General features: G+C 36.1%; 5 protein-coding genes across 6 annotated transcripts; 2 read left to right on the top strand and 3 right to left on the bottom strand.

Annotated features, from left to right (window-relative positions):
- The first annotated feature begins 601 nt into the window (after window positions 1-601).
- On the top strand, window positions 602-3,332 carry LOC126382424 (uncharacterized). Its single transcript, XM_050032307.1, has 4 exons — window positions 602-978; window positions 1,556-1,753; window positions 2,109-2,233; window positions 2,592-3,332. The coding sequence occupies exons 1-4, from the start codon at window positions 789-791 to the stop codon at window positions 2,745-2,747; spliced, it is 669 nt and encodes a 222-aa protein (XP_049888264.1). The 5' UTR covers window positions 602-788; the 3' UTR covers window positions 2,748-3,332.
- On the bottom strand, window positions 3,275-6,779 carry LOC126382417 (uncharacterized protein C18orf63-like). Its single transcript, XM_050032294.1, has 8 exons — window positions 6,643-6,779; window positions 6,418-6,556; window positions 6,123-6,300; window positions 5,897-5,993; window positions 4,934-5,030; window positions 4,395-4,529; window positions 4,187-4,294; window positions 3,275-3,451 (listed from the first exon to the last, which is right to left on the bottom strand). Exons 1-8 carry the CDS (start codon window positions 6,777-6,779, stop codon window positions 3,374-3,376), a joined length of 969 nt encoding a protein of 322 aa, XP_049888251.1. The 3' UTR covers window positions 3,275-3,373.
- Window positions 6,780-6,934: 155 nt separating this feature from the next.
- Window positions 6,935-13,591, bottom strand: LOC126382090 (centrosomin). Of its 2 annotated transcripts, none has more exons than XM_050031834.1 (12): window positions 13,414-13,591; window positions 10,329-10,381; window positions 10,079-10,218; window positions 9,802-9,921; window positions 9,653-9,724; window positions 9,534-9,580; window positions 9,378-9,414; window positions 9,194-9,301; window positions 8,957-9,111; window positions 8,805-8,876; window positions 7,578-8,659; window positions 6,935-7,394 (listed from the first exon to the last, which is right to left on the bottom strand). In XM_050031834.1, the coding sequence occupies exons 1-12, from the start codon at window positions 13,446-13,448 to the stop codon at window positions 7,198-7,200; spliced, it is 2,118 nt and encodes a 705-aa protein (XP_049887791.1). In that variant the 5' UTR covers window positions 13,449-13,591; the 3' UTR covers window positions 6,935-7,197. The 2 variants fall into 2 exon arrangements, with proteins under 2 accessions (XP_049887791.1, XP_049887782.1); XM_050031825.1 differs by lacking the exon at window positions 13,414-13,591 and adding an exon at window positions 10,960-11,385.
- Window positions 13,592-13,893: 302 nt separating this feature from the next.
- Window positions 13,894-15,628, top strand: LOC126366023 (28S ribosomal protein S18b, mitochondrial). The gene is made up of 2 exons (XM_050008889.1): window positions 13,894-14,426; window positions 15,449-15,628. The coding sequence occupies exons 1-2, from the start codon at window positions 14,022-14,024 to the stop codon at window positions 15,599-15,601; spliced, it is 558 nt and encodes a 185-aa protein (XP_049864846.1). The 5' UTR covers window positions 13,894-14,021; the 3' UTR covers window positions 15,602-15,628.
- Window positions 15,618-20,957, bottom strand: LOC126382344 (suppressor APC domain-containing protein 2). The gene is made up of 3 exons (XM_050032150.1): window positions 19,727-20,957; window positions 17,775-17,990; window positions 15,618-16,727 (listed from the first exon to the last, which is right to left on the bottom strand). Exons 1-3 carry the CDS (start codon window positions 20,693-20,695, stop codon window positions 16,614-16,616), a joined length of 1,299 nt encoding a protein of 432 aa, XP_049888107.1. The 5' UTR covers window positions 20,696-20,957; the 3' UTR covers window positions 15,618-16,613.
- Between the last annotated feature and the right edge of the window lie 951 nt (window positions 20,958-21,908).

The raw sequence follows: 21,908 nt of genomic DNA, 5'->3' as shown, positions 1-21,908 counted from the left end.
CTCAAGCTTAATTTTTTTATATAACTCGTACGATCCCGCTTACTAAGCTACTTGTAACCATACTCGATATCGTCGCCCTAAAGTGACAACCTCGATATCGTGTCGTGAGCACCTTATTCAACACAACCTCGAAACGCAACGCTACCTCCTTTCATTCCAGTTAAAAAAAATACTTTTAAGGTACCTAAAAAAATAAATATATATACGGTCGAATTGAGAACCTCCTCTTCTTTTTTGAAGTCGGTAAAAATCACATCAGAATATGATTTTGAAAAAGACAGTTTTCACAAACGATATTTACGATGGACACGTAATTTAACATTAAAATATAAAATCTTTATTGCACACAAAAGAAACCGCTTGCTATAAAAGGCGGCCTTATTGATAGCACTCCGGCCCGTGTTCGAGAGAACAATCCTATAAAGTAGCGGTACACTAATTATGTTTGACGTTTGCCCCCACTCACAATTATCAAGTTTCATAATTAATGAGCAAATGGTTATAGTTTATTGTGTTCATCAAGTTTCGTATTAAGTAATTTATAACTTTTTTTATTTCAAATCGGCCGCTAGGTATTCTACCAGTTTTTTCTTTACTGCAAAGAGGGTACCTAACTATAGCGGTGTAGAGCCAGCGGCATTTGATATTATCATTTACCTACACATCAATAAGTATTCACGTTTCCATTGATCTGTTTTCTTTAATTAAGTAGTTGCACTCACCAAGAGTTCGCTAAAAAGCAGTCCATTTTTCGATGTATAATTTCATCTCATCTATAGCCGTTTAAAATGAATAGTAAAATAAAGACGTGCATTTATAGCGATAATGCAAGTGATTTGATGGAGTTGTTGAATAACGGATTGGATCCGAACTTCGAAGGTGGATGGCCGATTAGGTTGGCGGCTCGACATGGCTCATGCTCTGTTGTCAAGGCACTTATTCAATATGGAGCCAACCCACATCTCTTAGGCGAATCTGGTAAGTAGATTTCTAAACTTTATAAACAATGTACCTAAGTATAGTCTTCTTCTATCGTGTGGGTTGTGAGTTGAATGACCAACCTCATCCACCCTGGTGTCAGAGTTATTATTGAGCCGCCAAAGGCTAACGTGACTCATGTAACCACTACGTGCCTACTTACATCAGTTAGTAGTAACCGGGACTAACGGCTTTACGTGCCTTCCGAAGCACGGATCATCTTACTTTTGGACAATTAGGTGATCAGCCTGCAACCAAGCTGCTGCTACTGCTAAGTATAGTAGGATACTTTGTTCTTTAAATGGACTATGTAACTATAAAATCGACTTTCATACTGTTTCCACCAAGGGGTAGTGATTCAAGAGGTTTTGTATAAAATGGTTTAAATATGACGATAAATGTTTACCGTGTCGGAAAATACCTATCAAACCGACTGGGAGCTTTCTTCGAAAATACTGCCTGATATGAGATATAGCGCAAAGCAACGTATGGTGGAATTGGTGGATCGTTTCTCTTCTAGAGGTTTACAAATAAAGTCCATGATGATGCATTCCATAGCTTTTAATATAATTTTTAGGTGCATCCACCCTACAATTAGCAGTGTTTTCCACTGCTCACTGGGATACAGATAAATGGACCTTCCTGCTGTCTTGTTGTGATTCCTCTCAACTGGCTGATGGTGCTGCTGTAGCCATTATCTTCAATAATATATCGGCGTTGTTAAGAATTTTAGAAACCGGACGGTGTAACACAAATATTCCCACGACATTAACAGGTAAGCCGGTATTTATGTTTAAAAATCTGTATTTAAGTATACAGGAATTAATAAAACAACAGGATTGTATTACGTGTAGTGTAGAATTTATTGATGAATTTATTAAGTAACTAGGTACACCTGTTTCCTTAGTCAAGTTGCAAACGACTACGAAACAACAGTGACAGTGATAAAAAAATCGGTTTCGAGAACATTTTTGGACCAGAAAAATCGTATTGCAATATTTAACCGGTTTTACATATTTTGTGTAAAATATGTAGGTATTTGAAACAAAAAATATTTTATACGCCTCTCCGCGTTGACCCTCACTACCTAGAACCTATTTAAGTCATAATAATAAATATTTTTAATTCAGGTAAAACTTTGGAGATGCTGTCAAAAGGATATAAATTACATTATTTGCTCAATACGTCCCCTATCCAAACGAATAGAAACGTCACTCCAAATGCTTCTCCTAGGAGATCAAGACAACATAGACTGGTAAGTAGACAGAACATTTATGTATGTGTTTATAAGTACTATCGCCAAAGGGGTGCCCACCCCTTTAGAGCCACAAGCAGCCGAAAGAAAACTTGCAAGCACTTTTAGTAATAACGAAGCAGGTCCTGAGATAAGTACCTAATATTTAAATACCTACCAGGAAATGCCAGTTAGTTGCACACAACGCAATGCATAATTATGATATTCGGGTAAGTATTTTAAGTTGTAAGTTAGTACATTTAACTTTAAAGTCATAAGACCGAATGTTCTTTTAAAAACCCAAACCCTATTGTACTGTCGTGTCTAGAAATCTCTGCCTTACAAGGATATCGTCGCATTACTACCTATTCTGTCCCAGGTTCCAGGAAGCAGCACCTCTTCACACCATCCGCATAGAAATCTGTCACCGTCGGTAGCCACATTTTTCAACCAAACTGTTGGACAAACTGGTTTGACGCCTCCGCGCAGTCCTATTACTCTCGTTTCATCACCTATGCCTGCTTATACTCGATAATTATTTTACAATTACCTTACCAATATAATTTTAAACAATCATTTATTGCTTCATCGCCGTAAATTTTAAAATCTTAATGGCACTTGGATGCAATAGGCGATATGAAGATGGCACATACCTACCTACTTACGAATTTTACTTATTATTAACAACGCAGAAGACTCTACAAATCGCCAATTGTATATTTAGGTGGGACTACATTGAATATTTTAATTTATTGACTACATATCCTGCAACTGAAATGTTTAGTGCTTGTGGGGTGACACTTTGCATTTCAATTTCTTTCTATTTCTACTTCCTTTCATTGACTTACCTGGATATTGACTTACTTAGAGAGTAGTTATAAAATTCGGAACTTCACAATCACAGAACTTTTTAGTTGCTAAGCACTTTGTACCAGGGCTTGTAAGCGGTTAAGGTATGCAAGCGGTTAACCTCATGTACCTTAACCGTTTTCAGCCCTATTATTAATTATCTAGTATTATATTTATTGACAAACTATTATGTACTAAATAACACAAATGACATAACGACGAATCATATTTATTAAGTAAGTATATTATGTGATTAAAATAATACATTGAATTAGTATTTTTTAATTTCTTCCCAACATTGAGCATTATTAATTAAAGACGAGATGAGCCAACGTGTTGAGTCGGTGTGCACAAACTTACAGCTTGAGTATCGTCGAATCGTTCATTAAACTGCAAAAGTATAATGTACTTAAGTAACTAGATCTACTACATTTTTTTTAGAAAATAAATGTAGTTATTTATAAAAAATAAAGCGACTTCTATCTAAATTTATAATAAAAAGTAAGAAATAATATTTTGATCAATACAATGTTAGAATCTAAATTCTGAAGTCGGAGCAAATAGGAGGATGATTCGAACTGCATGTTTGTTCCACCAGTTGTCGTAAGTAACCACAGTGGAGCATTTATTTTTACCATTGTATTCCAAAAATATATATATATTTTTTACTTTTTGTTCGATAGATTTTAAAGCCCGTTTTTTTTGGGCCTGTGCCCAGCAGTGGGACGTGTAAGGCTGTTTATATATTTTTTAAAATTACTTTTGTTTTAATAATGAAGTCGAGTAATACTAGAAAGAGTAGGTAAATAGGTACTAAAAAGATGATTACGCCAGTAACGCGGTATCTACGTGGTATCAAACGCTACGTTATCAAAAAACGAGAAGGATTTTGAAAAATAAACATAAAAGTAGACAGTCACCCGTTTTTTTGAAGTCGGTTAAAATGGCTATAATATATGGTCGTTAGGCCCTGTTGCATTTAAAAATCCAAATCCATTCCATACTATTGTGTCTGGAAATCTGGGGCTTACTAACTTACCTAGCATTTACCTAGTAACTAGTTATTTCGCACTTCCAATTAAAAGTTATTCGAATGTATTTTAATTCGCAAGAATTATTAATCACCTGTTTTCTTACGTCATCGTAGCTTGGCTGAACGATAGACAGTGGCATGCCCAGCATACTAGACATCTTAGAGTTTAAACAGCTTAGAAACTTTGCAAGCACTGCATTCTGTAAATCGAAAAATATGAATAACGTGTATAAGTATACCTACAAAGTATAGAAGCAAGAAAATAGGGGCACTTCCCATAGGTACTTAAACCATACTAACTTCTTCAGTTTTAGGAATTGGCGTTATAATTGGGAAATGCCTGACCACACATATCTTTGGATAAAGCAAAGGTTCTCCCCGCCAAAACTGAATGGTGCAGTACAACCCTTCTTCTTCGGGTAAACGGTATCCATGCTATGAAGAAAACAATGCCATAGTTAAGTAATGTATATATATAGTTAAGTACTTATTAACTATTAACCGTCTTCATTTACTTATATGCTATTAAGTAATCTATGATAGATAATGCACCGTTTAGTTACTGTAACAGATTTTACGAAATAGTAGGTAACACGGCTATCGCTATTAGCGGTAAGGCCGCCTTAGCGACTTACTAAGCTTTACTTTGTATTATCGATTAAATTATTGTTAATAATAACCCTTGTTAATGGTTGATTGAGTGAAAGCCCGTGCCCAGCAGTGGGACGTCTATGTAATAGGTAGGTTTTTATGTTATGATTAAGTATGACTATTAAACTTACTTGTTTTCGAATCCTTCACAACGACAAGGTATAACAGGATTTAAAAAAATAACTTACAATATTTTTCCAATGGCGACGCAAATCTTTGTATGTCCTGAAGTTGCCTGACTCGGGAAGGCTTTCATACACGTCACTAACAGTGGCTTTAAATAAGCTAGAAAAAGAAAATAGAAGTAAACATAATTTTCCCTACTTCAATTGGGTATCTAAGAACCGTTATCGGTGATGTAGTGTAAACAGAAAATAAAGTTAGGTCGGAGTATTATTCCTTATTCTATGGGTAGGTAGCCGTCATATCTACCTACAACCTTTACAAATAAATGAGACACATCACGTCTCTACGGTTTAACTAAATATGTAACGTGCCTCCGTGGTCCACAGTGGTTGATCGTTAGACTCACGATCCGGAGGTCCTGGGTCCGATTTATTTTTAAATAACAGTAAGTATCGCGTTTTACCATATTTTCACCTGATGGTAAGTGACGATGTGGTCTAGGGTATTACGCTTACCTAGCAAACGCCTATTCACTCTAGCCTTGAAACTCCCAGATTATAACGAGTTAAAAAATCAGACGACGGCAAACAGTTCCAATCCTTCGCTGTTCACATCAAAAAGGCAGTGGCAAAATGTTTAGTGCGGATTGGTGGTATATACCCATCCACAATACGTATAAGGATGAAATGCCCGCCGACTAGGTGTGTGTAGAATTAACTCGTGAAGTTCCCGCGCACACTCGGCGAAGTGTATCTTATATAAAAAGACCGACAGACAGCTATCCTTCGTCTGTGGTCTTTGGTTGACTTTGGTTGGAGTCCCGACGAGGAAACGTGTAACGTAAATCACTTTGTGAGACTGCCACATAATATGAAATGATTCCGTGCTTCGGACGACACATTAAGCCATTGGCTACGGCCGGCCGGGCTCAATAATCACCACCCACCAGACTGACACCAGAGTTGCTAAGGTTGGTCTTCTACCTCTCAACGGACAGAAAAAATAAACCTATATTATTAACTTACCTCGGCAGGACTCTTATACATTCGCCAGGGCGAAAATCTTCGTCTGATCGCATTATATGTATTTTTACTGGTTTGAGATTTATCGATATCACTTGATCTGTGAACATTTTGTTTGTTTTCAAGAAAACTCGAAGGTTTAAAATATATAAACTCAAAAGTACAAAACATATATTTTACGAAAGCTTATCACATCAAATCTATTCAAAGAATAATTAAAAAAAATCACCTTTAATAAAAACGTTAAATTTGACTCCATCCTGAGGCTCATTGCTTGTTAGAAAATTTCTGTTATTGATGAGATATTCATGTCCTAAAACATTCCAGTGTGGAGCTAATTTCGCAGTGATTGTATAATGTAAGCTTGCTTGAAATTTTTCCGATGTTACCTGTCGTATTGCGCCCTCCTGAGTAGGTACAATTATATTTAAGGAAGCCGAAGGTTATGTACGGATATTTTCTTATCGGTATAAATATATTTTGAAAATTCTTATTGACCACAAAGTTGTTAGCTATGCACTTACTTGCACGAGAGAAAACTTTAAAAACAATGAATTGAGTTTGTCAAAGTCATCCCCAATTTTGTTGAAAATAATATGAACTCGTTTCACATCACTCTTATCTGGACACGCCAATATGGATGAATTGGAAAAAATAATCATCCTAAACGAAAAACACAAAATTCTATTATTATTATGAAATAAAACATTGGAAATGTATTTATAAATAGGCACGGTACGGACGGTTACCTGCATTTTAGAATTTTCCAATGAAAGTGCGACGGAGCTGATCTATCATGCTTATCCTTAAGATTCGCAGCAGCTATGATGTAGCCTAACGTCTCGTAATTTGGAGTTTGTAAATTATATTCGTAAGCAGTTTGCATCTTTTAGATCTTATACATACAGACTTTTTCTTGCGAGTGTAATTAAAAGCGATTTGATTTCCCGCTATTTATTTTATACTTTTATTTCACCTTGTTTGTTTTAAGCAAAGGAAAAAATAATAAATCCTACATAAAAAATAAATAAGAAGCCAACGTTTAATTCATACTTTAATGTAAAATTATTATTAATACTATTATACAAGTTAACATAAATGGACTGGTTATGGTTAAACTGATTGCATACCAAATTAAACAAAAGATTAAAAAAGATTAGCAAATCCTACACTATGTCAAATCACAGTAATGAACACGTAATAGTAGTCCATTAAATTCTTGCTTAAACTATTCAGTAAGTTGTAGGTGCCTAAAAGGACCATTTATTGAATTAGTAGGTATAATGAAATATACCTAAACAATTTTAATTGTTTTGATTCTCAAGCTGATCGCGAGCTTTACGTAGAACACCTTGAGTTTTATGAATTTCGCGGCAAATAGCGCGCTGCACACTTCTCTTCCTCATATTAGCCGCATTCAACTGCGCGAGGGTATCTGCTAGTGTAGCTTTTGTTCTTGCGAGCTTTTGTTTTAATGTAACGTTTTCTTCGTATAATGAACCTGGAAATAAAATAATGTTCCTGTTAATAAACAGACTTGAAAAACACATTTTTTCAATTATTTTGTATTTTACTCAATCTGAGTTTTACTCAGGACCCCCACAATTTTGTCGAAATATCATCCCGATATCAACGCGAGTAAGATACTTTACTATTTGTTCATAATAGAAAATGGCATGCTTACGTGGTGATAAAGCAACAGCGTCATTTTGTTCAAGGCTAGACAGTCTGTCACTATCAATGCCTTGGTCTGGTGAAGTTGGTCTGTCTTCTTCTGATACAAGACCTTCGTGTACAGCTACAATTTTATTCTCAACTTGTAAAGCCACATTTCGAGCAACTTCCATTTCCAGCTGTGCGTTAGTTTCCGTGACCGTGTTTAATTTATCTCGTGTCTCTTCCAGTTCTCTTTCAATGCGAAGTCTGTCATGTTGCGCTCGAGCTCTTTCTAACGCGGCTTGTGATGCTTGAACTGTAGCTTCATCAGCAGCACGTCTTAACGATCGTTCTGTTTCCAAAAACGTTGATTCTAACTCTTGTCTTTCTGATCGCAATTTTTCTGTAACTTGATGTGCTTCTGTTAGTTGCTGTTCAACATCTTTTATTCTAGACTCTAAATTTGCAATAGTGGTCTTCATAATTTCCAATTTTTTGTTCGATTCCGAGAGGCTTGAACGTTCTGCTGCTATGACAACCTTTAATTCATCTTTTTCCGTAATAAGATCTTTAATTTGTGTCATAGCAAAATCTAGTTTACTGCTCAAATCATTCCTTTCGTCCTCTAATTCTTCAGTACGTTTGGTAAGTTCAGTTATTTCATCGAGCAAAGCACCATCGTTGCTTGCTTTGTTGTCTTCAGAACGAGACCCAAATGACACTTTAGATCGTCGTGACCGGTAACGATTACTATCGGAAACAGACTCACGAATCGCCAATCCCGTGTCGCACAATCCAACTCGAGCAAGTGATACATTCCTGTCAGGTTCTGACCAGCACTCGGACTCTGACATCAAATCTGCCTGTGGATAATGTCTTAAGGACCGTTTCGGCGAATTTTTATTGGTATCATCACTGCATAACATGTGATGTCCAAACATCATTGTCAAATCTTCCATCCTCAATGATTGCGAGATGTCTAGATTGCTTTCCTCCATTGTAAACTCTTCGGGCGCCATAGATTCATCCAATTTTAATCCCACAGGCAAAGCTAAACTTTGTTCCAATATACTCTCTGCTAGTTTTTTCTTGTCTTCGCCAAGAACACATCTAAAAATATCAACAAATAATTATTTTAATGTAATCATTATTTTAATGTCATACCTACTGAATAAAGATATTTTTGAATTTGAATTCGTACTATCTAGAGAACTCTGATAATACAGATTTTAATTGTAGTAGGTAACTAACTTACTTGTGTGACAGTAATTTATCCAGGAAATAAGCCAATCCCTGCAATCGCCGAGTTAATAACTGCTGAAGGTTCCTAAAATAAGAATTGTTTTATATAACTTTTTAAAATAATCACAGGGGAAATACTTAAGTAATTTTAAATCGAATCCTTACCCAGTCGTATCATGAGTGTGTATATTTTCGACGCTTTTTTGAAGTTCCCTGACTTTGTTTTCCAAATCCTTAATGTGCTCATCTTTACATTTCAATATTTCTTCATACTTTTCCAACTGAGAGTCACTAACATGCGCGTAAACTAATTCCTTATTCTGAAATTATATTGACGTTACTATGCGTAATAGGTACACAAAAAGGTGATAATATATAATATAATTAGTAAATACTACTAACCAGTTTCAACTTTTTTATTTCTTTATCTTGTTGTTGTATCTTTTTCATGCACCCTTTAATCATTTGCAGAGCTTTTCGGTTTTCTCTCCTCAGTCTTGCAAGTTCATCCTGAACGAGTAATAAATTCGTTAAACATAGTAATAAAACAAAATAATGTATTTTATATAAATACTAATTTACGTACCAAATCATCATTGTTGACAGTTACAGCTAGATAATCCCTGTAAGGAAATTAAAACATGTATATTTGGAAAAATAACAGTATAAAAAACAAGCAAGGGATTAGCGGTTGTAGTAAGGTAAAGTTTGTCATAGTCGAATAGGTATTTAGTAAGCTTACCCAGCTGACTCCGACTCTGCGCACGTATCGTCTACGTTTCTTTTTTCCTAAAACAAATTCATTCCGTTTAAATGAAGGTCTTAATAAGGACGTTATAATAAAGTCTTAGTAGTACATACATCTTTGACATCTTTTTTCACAGGCATGCTGTTGTTCAGTGATGCGTCGACACTATCATTGGAAATAGATCCCTGTAAATAAAATACGTATATCAGGTTCGATTTAATTTAAAAAAACGAAGAAATACAAACAGGGATGGGAATATAACCTGTTGTTCTAAGACGTCAATAGCTTCTGCAGCTGCGGCCAGTAACTCCTGTTTGTCAGTCAGCTGTCTCCTTAGTTCCTCAACTTCGACTTGAAGTCGAACGTTATGCTCGAGTAAACCCTGAAATCATTTGGGATGGGCCGATGATATAATTGCGCGACAAGAGCACTGGAGCGAAAAAATGCTTAGATACCCTTAGTTTAACGGCTTTATTATTACTGCCTTCAAACAGTTCACTTTTATGGGATCTTATTTAACACTATGTAAAGCTACTAACTTGTACTGCTGGCGGTGCTCCGGTACCTAGCTTCTCTTCCAGAAAATATATCCTCAATTTCAAATGGAAGTTTTCTTTGCGCAGTGAATTAAGCTGATCTTCGTACTGTTTCATACTAACTCCACTGGCTGCTGTTACATCTGTTGTTAACAAATATGGAAATTATTAGACGTTACAACGACTTTAACTAAGTACTAGAATTTTTTGTATCTAGTTGCTTAAAGTTATTGATTGTATCCTGATTTCTTACCATGGCCTTCTGTATTTGGAAGAGACATTTCTTGAAGTTTTCGTGGACTGGTACTGCAAACAAAAAGAATTACCTATGAGCATGCGTTAAGTGAATTGTGCAGTTTGATTTAAAATTACGCGCGCTTTTTATGTAGTGCCCAAATCACTAGTATGTTAACATTGTGGAGAATACAGTTCTCGAGTTGAGACAGTTTTGGGTATTTAATTTACGGGTTACTTTTTCATTATTTAACCTGTAAACAAGTATTTTCTTTCCAAGCTTACTTATCTCCCTGAATCTGGCAACACCTGATGCAGTGGGGAACTGATTGACAAATAGGTAGGTATACCTAGTAGACACAGAGTTCTTAAAATAGATGCGGAAAATTATGACACTGTCACACGAAATAATACTACATATTAACAATTGTGACATTTATTGAATAGTTTAACATACAAAATATCCTCTTTAGGTACCTACTTGTATGATTTTGCGTGTTACTGCATTGTATTTTTATACATTTATATATACTATTTATACCCACATGTGTAGGTATTTATTTATTAAAGTTAATACCGTTCGAGTTTAATGGTTCTAGCTGACATTTTAACCATAAATAACGTAGGTAGTAACATTTTAAATCACTTACCTAAACGGCGAAGATATAGCACTTCCGTGTTTCGAACCGTGCATCCGCGGCAGCGTTGCCATATTTATAAATTTAAAGAAGCAAATAAAACTAACGAGACAGCACTAATATTAATCAACACGCATTTAAAAAACAAGTACCACGACACAGGCAAGATCAAAAGAGCACTGACTTAACCACGTACTCGACAACTATTGATAGATAACGAGAATTTATTTAGTTCACTTATGTATAATTTACATCATTAAGTAATTAGGGTTAATATGACAAATAAACACTTATTTCTACCCGTGTACGTTAAAACAAAAACGTAAATAAACAAATTTGTAATGAGTAAATGACGTAGTATTGTTTTGGTAAGTGCACAGTGTGTATACGAGATGATTCCATGCTCTCGACTAACGAATATAGGACGGGACTTCGTGTGGGATTCGGGAGTGTCCGCCGCCCGCCGAACGAGGTAGACAGTACCTACATATTGACGCTTCATTCACGAGAATAGGGATCAAAGAGGGGAAAACGGCGTGTTAGAGGAGGACAGAGGGAGGACGGATGCTGGCCGAGGCATCGGCACAATACACCGAAATAGAAGTGGTGGCGCCATTAGCTGCTGTTCTAAATTTTCGATTTATGTGTTACTTCCTGCACTACACAAAGTTAACTAATGAACTTTAGTTATGTTGTTTTTATCATGGCTTTATTGCTGAACGCACATAGGATTATTCCGAATCGTACGCATTGTATTATTTTTTCTTTTGTTGATTGAAGTATTAAAATTTGGCGCGTTTAGATGTTACCCGGTGTGCAGTGACATTACGCACCATTTTTCCAAAATAAACGAAACAAAATCAACCTTATCACTTCTGTAATAGTGTTTATAATTTCATAATACTAAACGAAAAATTCTGACAGCGCGTATGATTCGGAAGAATCCTAATGTGCTTTTAAAACCTTTAAGCGTGTTTTTAAAAGTGTAAAAAATAACTAGTGTGTCAAAGAAATTTTCAGGGATTTCACACCTACACCGACAAATTAGTCATGCTCATGATGAACAATAACTGCCAATTAAAGTAAAAAACCCAAATTACTCTGGCTTTATCAAACAGCTCTCTATATTATTATTATCACTACTCTAAATAGGTATATTTTTCTATTTCTGCAAAAGGAATATTTAAGCAATTTAAATAAAGAGAGACACACTGAGGAGTTTTAGGAACAATCTGGGGACTGAATTTTCAAAAATCTTGGTTGCGAATTTAATTAAAATATATACATATCTATATTAATATAATTATATTAGGTACCTAGGTACTAGCTTCATTGTCTTGTCTCCCACATTTTATTTACTTCAGATTGTGCCATTGATTTCCAATTATGGATAGTAGGTAGGTACCTACAGTAGATATTTACCACAAGTAGGTATGAATGACAATTTTATTACATACATACATACATAAACTCACGCCCGTAATCCCAAATGGGGTGGGCAGAGCCACAAGTAATTAAAGACAACTTGCAGCCACTGTTGATACAAAGTCCTAAGATGGATATGATGAACCTTATGGTGATAAGGGACAATTTTATTACCTACTTATATTTCTGATTTTTATTTAATCCATATACCTACCTACCTCCCAACATACCTAACTACCTATAAATGTTAACCTGTTTAAACATAGCATGTTAAATGACTTGATGACTTCTCTTATGCTAATAAATATTTCAGGCCTGAGTACCTACCTACATTCATTAAATTTAATTTATTGATCAGATTAATTATTTACATTTAAGTACATTAAAAGACGATTAATCTCACCTAAAAACAATTTATTAATTGCATCATAAAAAATATAAATAATCTTCAAAGTAGGTATGCACTATCTATCATGACTTGTGTACTTGCATTGCTGATTGTATGCCACCTTATTCATAGTACCTATTAAATTAAATTTTTATGTAGGCTTACATTAAACATTACAATAAGCATATAAAATATTTTCTCAAATAATGGCATAGGGTCATGGTCAGTGTATCCTTATCTTTCAATTCAACCAAGTTAATGAAACATTTCAGAAATAATAAGTATAAACAAAACACATTAGATCTAATTAGTTGATCCAACACATAGGGGCAGATTTATTAAACATACCCATAAAGAATAAAAAAAGGTAGTGGAGGTTAAAGTGTAACCATATTCAAATATAACAGCATCAATAACAGTAATCACTTTAGAATAGAGAGATGATGGTGTTTCAGAATGTTGATCCAGTTTGCTTGTTAACTACCTGTTATCACGCAAAAATGATGCTGGTTACCACTTCAACGCGCAACATATGGGTGTAAACATACAATAATTCGAATTATTAAGTTTTTAAAGTTGACACAAGAGATACGTTTTTCTTCGCAACGGCAATATGCGCTGCGCACAAAACATACAAAGCAAAACTAACTTACATAATATATGCTTCTCCATTTGTTTCAGCCATCATTAAGAAATTCTTGAACACACAATTTAGTCACAACTGGGTTCAAGCCAACGAATTAATATCATTAATTAATATAATAAAGATCAAGTAGATCAACCGACCAAAGCAACTGACTAGTCGGTTAATTTCAAAAGTATTGGGATTATCCAATTATCACATATGGGAATTTGTCATGTTTGACAGTGACAGGCAACTAACCAATAAACGCACAAGAGTATAGAGGGACACAGGAGGGACAATCAAATACTTGGTCCTTTATATAGGTACTAATCTACCCGACCCGATTTTCTTTTTAATTATGTTTTTTTTCAAAATACCGGGTACGGTACATTCAAAAAGAAAATAAGTTATCATGTTAATAAAATAAGGCCATTAATCTTATAGATTTTTTATCTACCGATTTTGTGTACAAATTAATAATCAACCGAAATTTTTGGGGGCAACTCTACCGAATTCGCCTTTGACGTTCGAGATCACTACGTCGCTCTTGAATTGAGGTTAGATTAAAAAAATATAAAATGTTTATGTGACTGGAGCTCGAGTAAAGTTCGATTTCCAAATTAAAGCTATACTAAAATGGCTCTATCTAGTAATATTGGTTCGTTAATTCGGCGAATAGCTTTAGTAGATATCAGGAGCATTAGGTTTTATTCTAATCAAGTTGAAGGAGTTGCTGGTGAAGAGGAGCAAAATGTGGTAGATCCTACGAAAGACAGAACCAAAATAATTCCGGTGGAAACAAGTATGAAGTACATGAATAGTAAAGCCTATCAAGAAACCTATGGTGAAAAACCTGTATGGGTTCTATACAGACGCAATCACAAGGGTGGTGTGGCTCCTAGGAACACCAGAAAATCGTGTGTGAGGAACGGAGTTATTTCAACCGGTAATCCTTGTCCGATCTGCAGAGATGAATATTTGGTGCTAGATCACAGGAATACCAAGTTACTTCAACAATTCATATCAGAATACACTGGTCAGGTAAGAAAATGAATTATATATATATATATATATACATATATATATTTATATATAAACCTCGTAAGGCCCAGATGTCCAGACACAACAGGAAAACAATCTTAATAAAATGAAAAAAAATCCTTAAAAGTATATTATAAAATCACAGAAATAAGATGATAGGTACTCTACTGAAATAATTCTTAATTTGTTTGAAGATTGAGTTATATTCAGTTTAAAAAATATAATATTTAATATAGATCACGGAATAGAAGAAAGAGGTTGGAAAGCCCCTAACGTGCGTTTTGTATGAGAACCGCTATCACTGTTTCAACCCCAATCTCTTTTACTACTACAAACAGAGAACTACTATTAGTAGCTCTATTAGCTTCTCAAATTCCATAACCACTTTACCGGCAATGTATATTTTATGTGATACTCTGCAATTTTACCATCATGTTTCGTAAGATACTACCAATAAGGTGTAATTACTTTGTGATACCTAGTTTGGTTAGGATATTACAGGCTGCATTTATTACACCTGATTGTCGGAAAGTAAAATAATCCGTGCTTCGGAAGGCACCTTAAGCCGTTGGTCCCAGGTAATACTTACTGATGTAAGTAAGTAGTCATTACATGAGTCATGCCATGCCATTTTTTGGCGGCTCAATAGTAACCCTGCCACCAGGGTTGATGAGGTTGGTCACAACCCACATGAGAGAAGAAGAAGACCAATAAGGTTTTTTAGTGTTTCATTTGTTAGGAGTCTCTTGTATCTTGTAAACATCTTGCATGATAGTTGATATTTGATTTTTTGCCCTGTATGTTATAATGCACATGACAACCTTTTAATATACTATCACATCCATGTGTCATAAAGTTTGGAGATGAGTGAAGTGCAAAGTTGAAGTATGAACTTGCTTGTACTTGTATGGCGCGTGTATCGCGCACTTGGTCCTTCCAACATCTTTCTTCTATACCATGATGTACTTAGATGGTTGCTAGTAAGCATATTTACAACTAAGGTATATTATTGTTTTCTTCAGATTCTGGAACCTTTCAATACAGGAGTGTGTCGAAAGAAGCACAAAGAGTTGCTGGTGGCCATTGAAAGAGCCAGGGACCAAGGCTACCTTACCTATGATGTACCATTCAGGGAGTATGATTATTCACTGTACAATAAAAACACAACTTCATAAATAAAACATGATTAGATTAGAGTATGTCATTAGTTTAATAAAGTAAAAGTATAAATAAAATAATAAAATTCTTTCATTGCACACAAATAATATAAAAAGCATTCATCTATGTATAAAAATATATGGCACTATTCTACATTTTTACAAAGCATATTAGGATATTATGCTTTGAGTAAGTATATTGGAGTATTCTCATATAACATTAACAATATTACCTATTTTTTTCACGCAAACTCTTAATGCAAATGTATTGACACATTTTGTCTATGAAGGTTCGAATATATGAGATTATGTTATATTACACTTACACACTTTATGGCTATAATTAAAGACAGAATTGAGGCAAATTGTTGCTCAGGCAAGATTTTTATAGCACCTGTAAGTAACTTACATTCTTTATTCTTTTACTAATATGACACTTCTTTATCTGTACCTTTGTGTTGTGTTTTTACTTTTTATTATTAGTGGTTATATTAAAACAACTTTCACAAAAGGCTCTATCTTGTATCACTTGCAGAATGCAGAATATAGCTATATCATTGAACTCTATAACAAAACATTGCTCCAAAGAGTGACATTATTACAGAGGTCACTGACCCGTGCAGATGATTTACATTTGTGGTACTACACAAATACATTGGTGCTAATTCCTGCAGACGCCATCTAATTTTATTTGAAGTTATACCTGTCATTTTCTTATCCGTTGGAAAAGAAAGGGACGGGTAATCGACAGGCATAAAATTTATGGAATACACGTCAATTTTAAGCAGAAATCTAAAACATACGTCTAAAAAATTTACATCAGCCAATAACCCGAAAGAGTTAAGTGGACAGCACGTCAAACGGATTACAATACCAGCGATCTTACCTATTTATTCGCTCGGGTTATTCATTCGTTTTATAATTAACTTGTTGACAATCATCCGTCCCTTTCCTTTTCGGGGGATAAGAAAATGACGGGTATAACTTAAAATAAAATTAGGAGGTGTCTGCAGGAATCGGGGCCAATTATCTATGAGAAATTATCCATAAGTTTGACTTTGTTCCTCTGAAGCAAAAGCTCGCGTATCAATGCAGACTTTTCTCTCTCCAACACTGTTATCCTTTCATTTTTACGGTTTACTTCCTGAAACAACAATAATTCCGTCAGTACATGTTATACCTTTAATTTAAAATGTTTATTAGACAGTTCCCAGTTTACTACAGAACCCTAAAAAAGTAGGTAGTTGTGACTGTGACGCAACGGTTTCGAACTTCAAAAGGTAAAACGGAACCCTTTTACCATCAGTTTGTTGTCCGTCCGTTTTTCTATCGAAGACTTTTTTTTCAGGAACGCGTCTTACAAATTTATTATTTCTTATATCCGCGGTCTCTTGCAGCTGTATGCAAATCAAGCTACTAAATTAAACAAACGAAAGATATAGCCATTTACTTCCCAAACATGTAGAATCATGAGCCACGAAGGAAAGTATTATAGGTAAAGGAAAAAATCCGAAAATCGTAAATTTGTTGTCCAATCCCAAAAAAAATGCGATTACAAACTTATTTGCAGTTGGTAAACAGTACGGTCGCAGTTTCGGAAAAAATAAAAATAAGAAAAAACAATTACGAGATAATTGCTTATCTCGGCGATACTTGTCTTGATTACATACATAAACTTACGCCTATTTCCCATCAGGGTAAGCAGAGACTATAGAATTCCATTTGCTACGATCCTGACACACTCACTTCATTTCACTTCACTTGTCTTGATTGCTTACGAGAATTCGGGATAGTCTTGCCCGGAAGACGCGTGACTTACATCGTAGTGTCACCACCGGTACGAGTCCCTGCTTGGGCTCTAAACCACTGAATTTATAATTAACATCACGTGGTTTCTAGGATTTGTTAGTTAATGGCACTAAGCACGCCCCTATTAGGTTCATGGGACTTCACATAGGGTAGTATACCCTGCCTACCCTGTCGAGGATACAGGCGTGACGCTATCGTATGTCACGCTTGCGGATCAAAAGTACGTACTATTACATCTGGTTTAATTATCATATAGATACATACATGTACTTACTAGTGACAAACAATTTACTTTAACGATCTACTCGTACATACACAAAACTTACGCCTATTTCCCGGAGTAAGCATGCAAAAAGGGGAATAAGGATTTGATAGTACTTACCTCGGCAAGCATGCGGTTCTGCGAACGAAGCACGGTAGCTTTGTTAGGAGTGGTGGGTGCTCCAGAGAGCGATGCCGCTGGTAAAGCCAAGTTCATGTGGAGGGAAAGCGGCCCGTGGCGCCAGCCCGCCGCCAGCGCGCCCAGCTGACGGTTCAGCTCCAACACTCGCGCTCGTAGCAACTCCAGTCGCTCCTGATGAGCTTCACTCCACGGCTCCTGTAATCGTTTCAATTTGCGAATAAGTACTTACTTAAACTCGTATCAGCTAGCAATGATGCCTTGTATGAATATAGGTGTCTCAAAAATAGAGTCACGCCGAAGTTAAGAGATAGAGCACCAGTAGGGGTTCCCGAGTCACCCCCATGTATGATCAGCGATTATTTACGGTAGGAGATTATAGGTAGGTAGGAAGAAGAGGATAGGATTATATATATATAAGACCCATTATGGTACTTTTTTTCAAGTTTTTCTACCTAAGGTAGGTAATTCAGAAATAGATAATGTATCTAGCTCTTTCTTTTTAATTCTTTTATAAGTATTAGGAATGACCTATCTGTTTATTCCTGTAGACAATCTTGTATAAAGTACAAAATGGGTGATATCCTGCTACCCGTAAAGGGTCCTCTATCCTGAACTTTGGTTCGAAAATAATGTTTCGGGCAACTGTAATAAATATTTGCTAGTACGAGTGTAATACTTTTTATTATAAATAAGTACAGCAAACAACTTATGCGAATTATTATGACTTTTATTTTTTCATAAGAGTAGGTCTGTATTTATTTATTAGGCACATCAACAGTACAAACACACAACAGTTAATATAACTTTCTTATAGGCATAGCTGGGCATTAACTCGTTAATCCGTTAATCGTTAATTAACGAAGTTAACATTTTGATTAACGGATTAACTTTTAAGTTAACTTTTAAAAATGTTAACGGACACGTTAACTTCCGTTAATATGCAGAAGTCCGTTAATCGTTAATCCAAATAGCCTCCGTGGTCTAGTGGTTAGAGCGTAAGGCTCACGATCTGGAAGGCCGGGTTCGATTCCCGATGGGGAATTGTCGAAATCGCTTTGTGCGACTGTCCTTTGTTTGGTAAGGACTTTTCAGGCTTGAATCACCCGATTGTCCGGAAAAGTAAGATGATTCCGTGCTTCTGAGGGCACGTTAAGCCGTTGGTCCCGGTTATTAGGCGTAAAAACACCTCCACCAACGCGCATTGGAGCAGCGTGGTGGATTATGCTCCATACCCCCTCCGGTTGATTAAGGAAAGGCCTGTGCCCAGCAGTGGTACGTATATAAGCTGTTTATTATTATTTGTTTTATTTCTAACCTGTAAACTTCCAGAACCTAAACTAACAAGTTTTATAAGTTCACTAACGCAACGGAATAAATATGCAATTTTACACATACCTTTTAACGGATTAACGATTAACGTTAACTTGCGTTAATTCTTCCGAAATCTAACGCTTTAACGTTTAACGAAGCTAACTATTTGGTTAACGGTGCCCAGCTATGCTTATAGGCTAGTGCTAGCGCTTGCACCAATTACAGACGTGCACAACTTGTGTAATTAACATGGTCTTGGTCTTGTTTGCGTTTCCATATTTTTGTATCTACTACAGTTAAAAGAAGCTGATTAAAATATGAACGTGATTGACATACAAGCCGAATAATGTGCTATCTGCGTGTAGAGGATTCTGACCTTGACACGCACGTGATTCACGAGCATTGCATTCTTGAGATCACAATAGCGAGCTCGCTTCGTTAAAAAAAATCATTTTACTCAAACCATTTATTTCTCGATATGATATCTTGAAACTAAGCAATGGAATAAAAGAGCTGGAAACAGTATGTTAGGGGTGGTTAGGGTATCGTGTAGTATATTATTTACTTGTAGTATCACAGTGTAGTGGACAGTCATCATATAAGGTAGATATACCACTTACCACGTACGCTCCCATACGCCCTGCGTAGCGCATCTTTTCCTGGACTTCTGATAATTGCTTGAGATACCATTCGCGAGCTTCTTCTACCGCAGACAATCCCTGCAGCAAGATGTCTTTCTCTTGCTCAATTTGTTTCATTCGTTTCAGAAGGTTGTAGTCGACGCCGTTGTGCAAGGTATGCCGCCGTGGTTCTCGTCGGCGATTAGTTCGTCGCATGTTGGGCTGGCTTTCGTTTGCCGATCGTCCGTCTCCAAGTCCTCTGCTCTGTTCCTCCACTACTCGAGATATTTCGTCAAAATTTATTTTGTTGTCAGGAATTTCTTCGGTATCGAATACAACTTCCTCCTCTGACTTATAAGTAGAACGAGAAGTCTCCTTTCTGTCTGTTAAATTCTTTTCCAATCTTGGAGGTTTGGGGGGACCGTACACTCTGTTTTCATGTTTCGGTATCGATACGGAAGTATGTCTCAACTCTTGTACTGGAACTTCTTTACGTCCGATCAACTGTGGCATACTTATAGTTCTCTGTTGGGCTGAGGCCTCGGAGCTTTTTATTACATTCCAGTTTCTCTCTAGGATTGGCGCATCATTAACATCCAGTAAAGGAGCCGAAGGAGGGCGGTGCATTTGCGCACTCATTTGTCTATGCATAACTGATTTTTCAACTCCGTCATTATGTCTGTCTATTTTGTCCGAAGTGCTTTGTACTTGATTTTGTAAGAGGCATATTTTTAAGCCAGTACAAAAGCGCTCAAATGTTAATAAACCATCGTGGGAGGCGACCTTTTGGAGGCTTTCTATGACACCGCGAGGCAAGCCCTTGGTACGATCATCACGCCAACGATTCTCAATGTCTGTTACCTTCACATATCCTGTACGTTTGTCGTCCATAATATCAAATAAAGTTCGCATTGCCGAAACGAACTGCTTCGGTAACGATTCCATGTTTCTAGAATTTGCTTGGTTCATAATGCTGACCTTATCATAAGCATTCGTAATAATCTACCAAAGTTTCCCATAATAAAATATCACTTTTGCACATTATAATTAATTCGCATAGTCCGTGTGTACGCTTCACAATTATTGTGTAACTTTAAAACTCGATAAAATATTTTTCACATAGGTAAAAAAATAGAATGCCGTGGCCGGTGGTTATTTAACGTCAACAACGTCTGTTGTCTGGGCACACGAGGACAAAATCTGACCGTTGTTAAACGGTATGTGTGGCGGGCGGCTGGTGGGCGAAACCGGCTAGTGGGAGTGAATTTGCGAGATATAGCCCATGAGTGCGAGCGAGCGGGAGAACTGGTCAAACCGCATTTTCGATCAGGTAGAAGCGAAGCGACGACGCCAACGACGGTTACAATAAGTATGTGGTAAGGTCGTTTTTAAATGCACACGAAAGTGTCGGGCGGGCCGCCGATCGCCGGGTAACTTTTTTATTATTCATGTGAAGCAAATATAGAGAACATCGAAGAATAATAATTAAATGATTGCCCACAGTTTTATAAGTAAGCAAAATAGTGTTTATGGTAGAGAAAATCTTCGATCAATCAGAAAATCGTGACACCTATTTATTGGGTAAGGGCGTGTTGGCAACGCGAAATCGTAGAGTTCCGTAGCTGTCCCATATTACTAACTTATTAACTTTATTTTGCGTTTATCTTGAATATTAACTATTTACTAATGAATGCGAGTAATTCGATATTTTGCCAATCTGAGTAAATATCCAGATATTATGTAGGTATGTACGACGTACCTGTGTAGATAGGTGTGTATTTTAAATAGTAGTTTAGAAATTGTAGTTGATCAATTACTTATCTAGATAATTCAAAGAGGTGAGCAGTTAGTGACTGATCGTAAGTATTAGTAGGATGCAATCATCATCTTACTTAGGAAGTTTAATGCTGGTTTATTTTATACTTTGGAACCACAACAATAGTCACCGGGCCAGGCGCTACTTCCTTATATATGAGACAATGCTATTAATTCGGTCTCGCAAACGCGTTTTTGATAACTTTGCCACACCATAGCTTGGGAACTCTGACTCATATTAAAATGAGTATAAGAGTACTGACAAGTAGGTATATAGGTAATTTATAAATACATATATAAATGGTCTTCTTTTCTAGATGTTTGGAAGGTTACTCCTGCTTAACCCCCCATCGTATCTGTGGCTGAC

Source organism: Pectinophora gossypiella, chromosome 1 (assembly GCF_024362695.1).
Source record: "Pectinophora gossypiella chromosome 1, ilPecGoss1.1, whole genome shotgun sequence".
Taxonomy (NCBI): Eukaryota; Metazoa; Arthropoda; class Insecta; order Lepidoptera; family Gelechiidae; genus Pectinophora; species Pectinophora gossypiella.
Note: the sequence above shows the minus strand (reverse complement) of the source record. Positions and strands in the feature narration are given on the sequence as shown.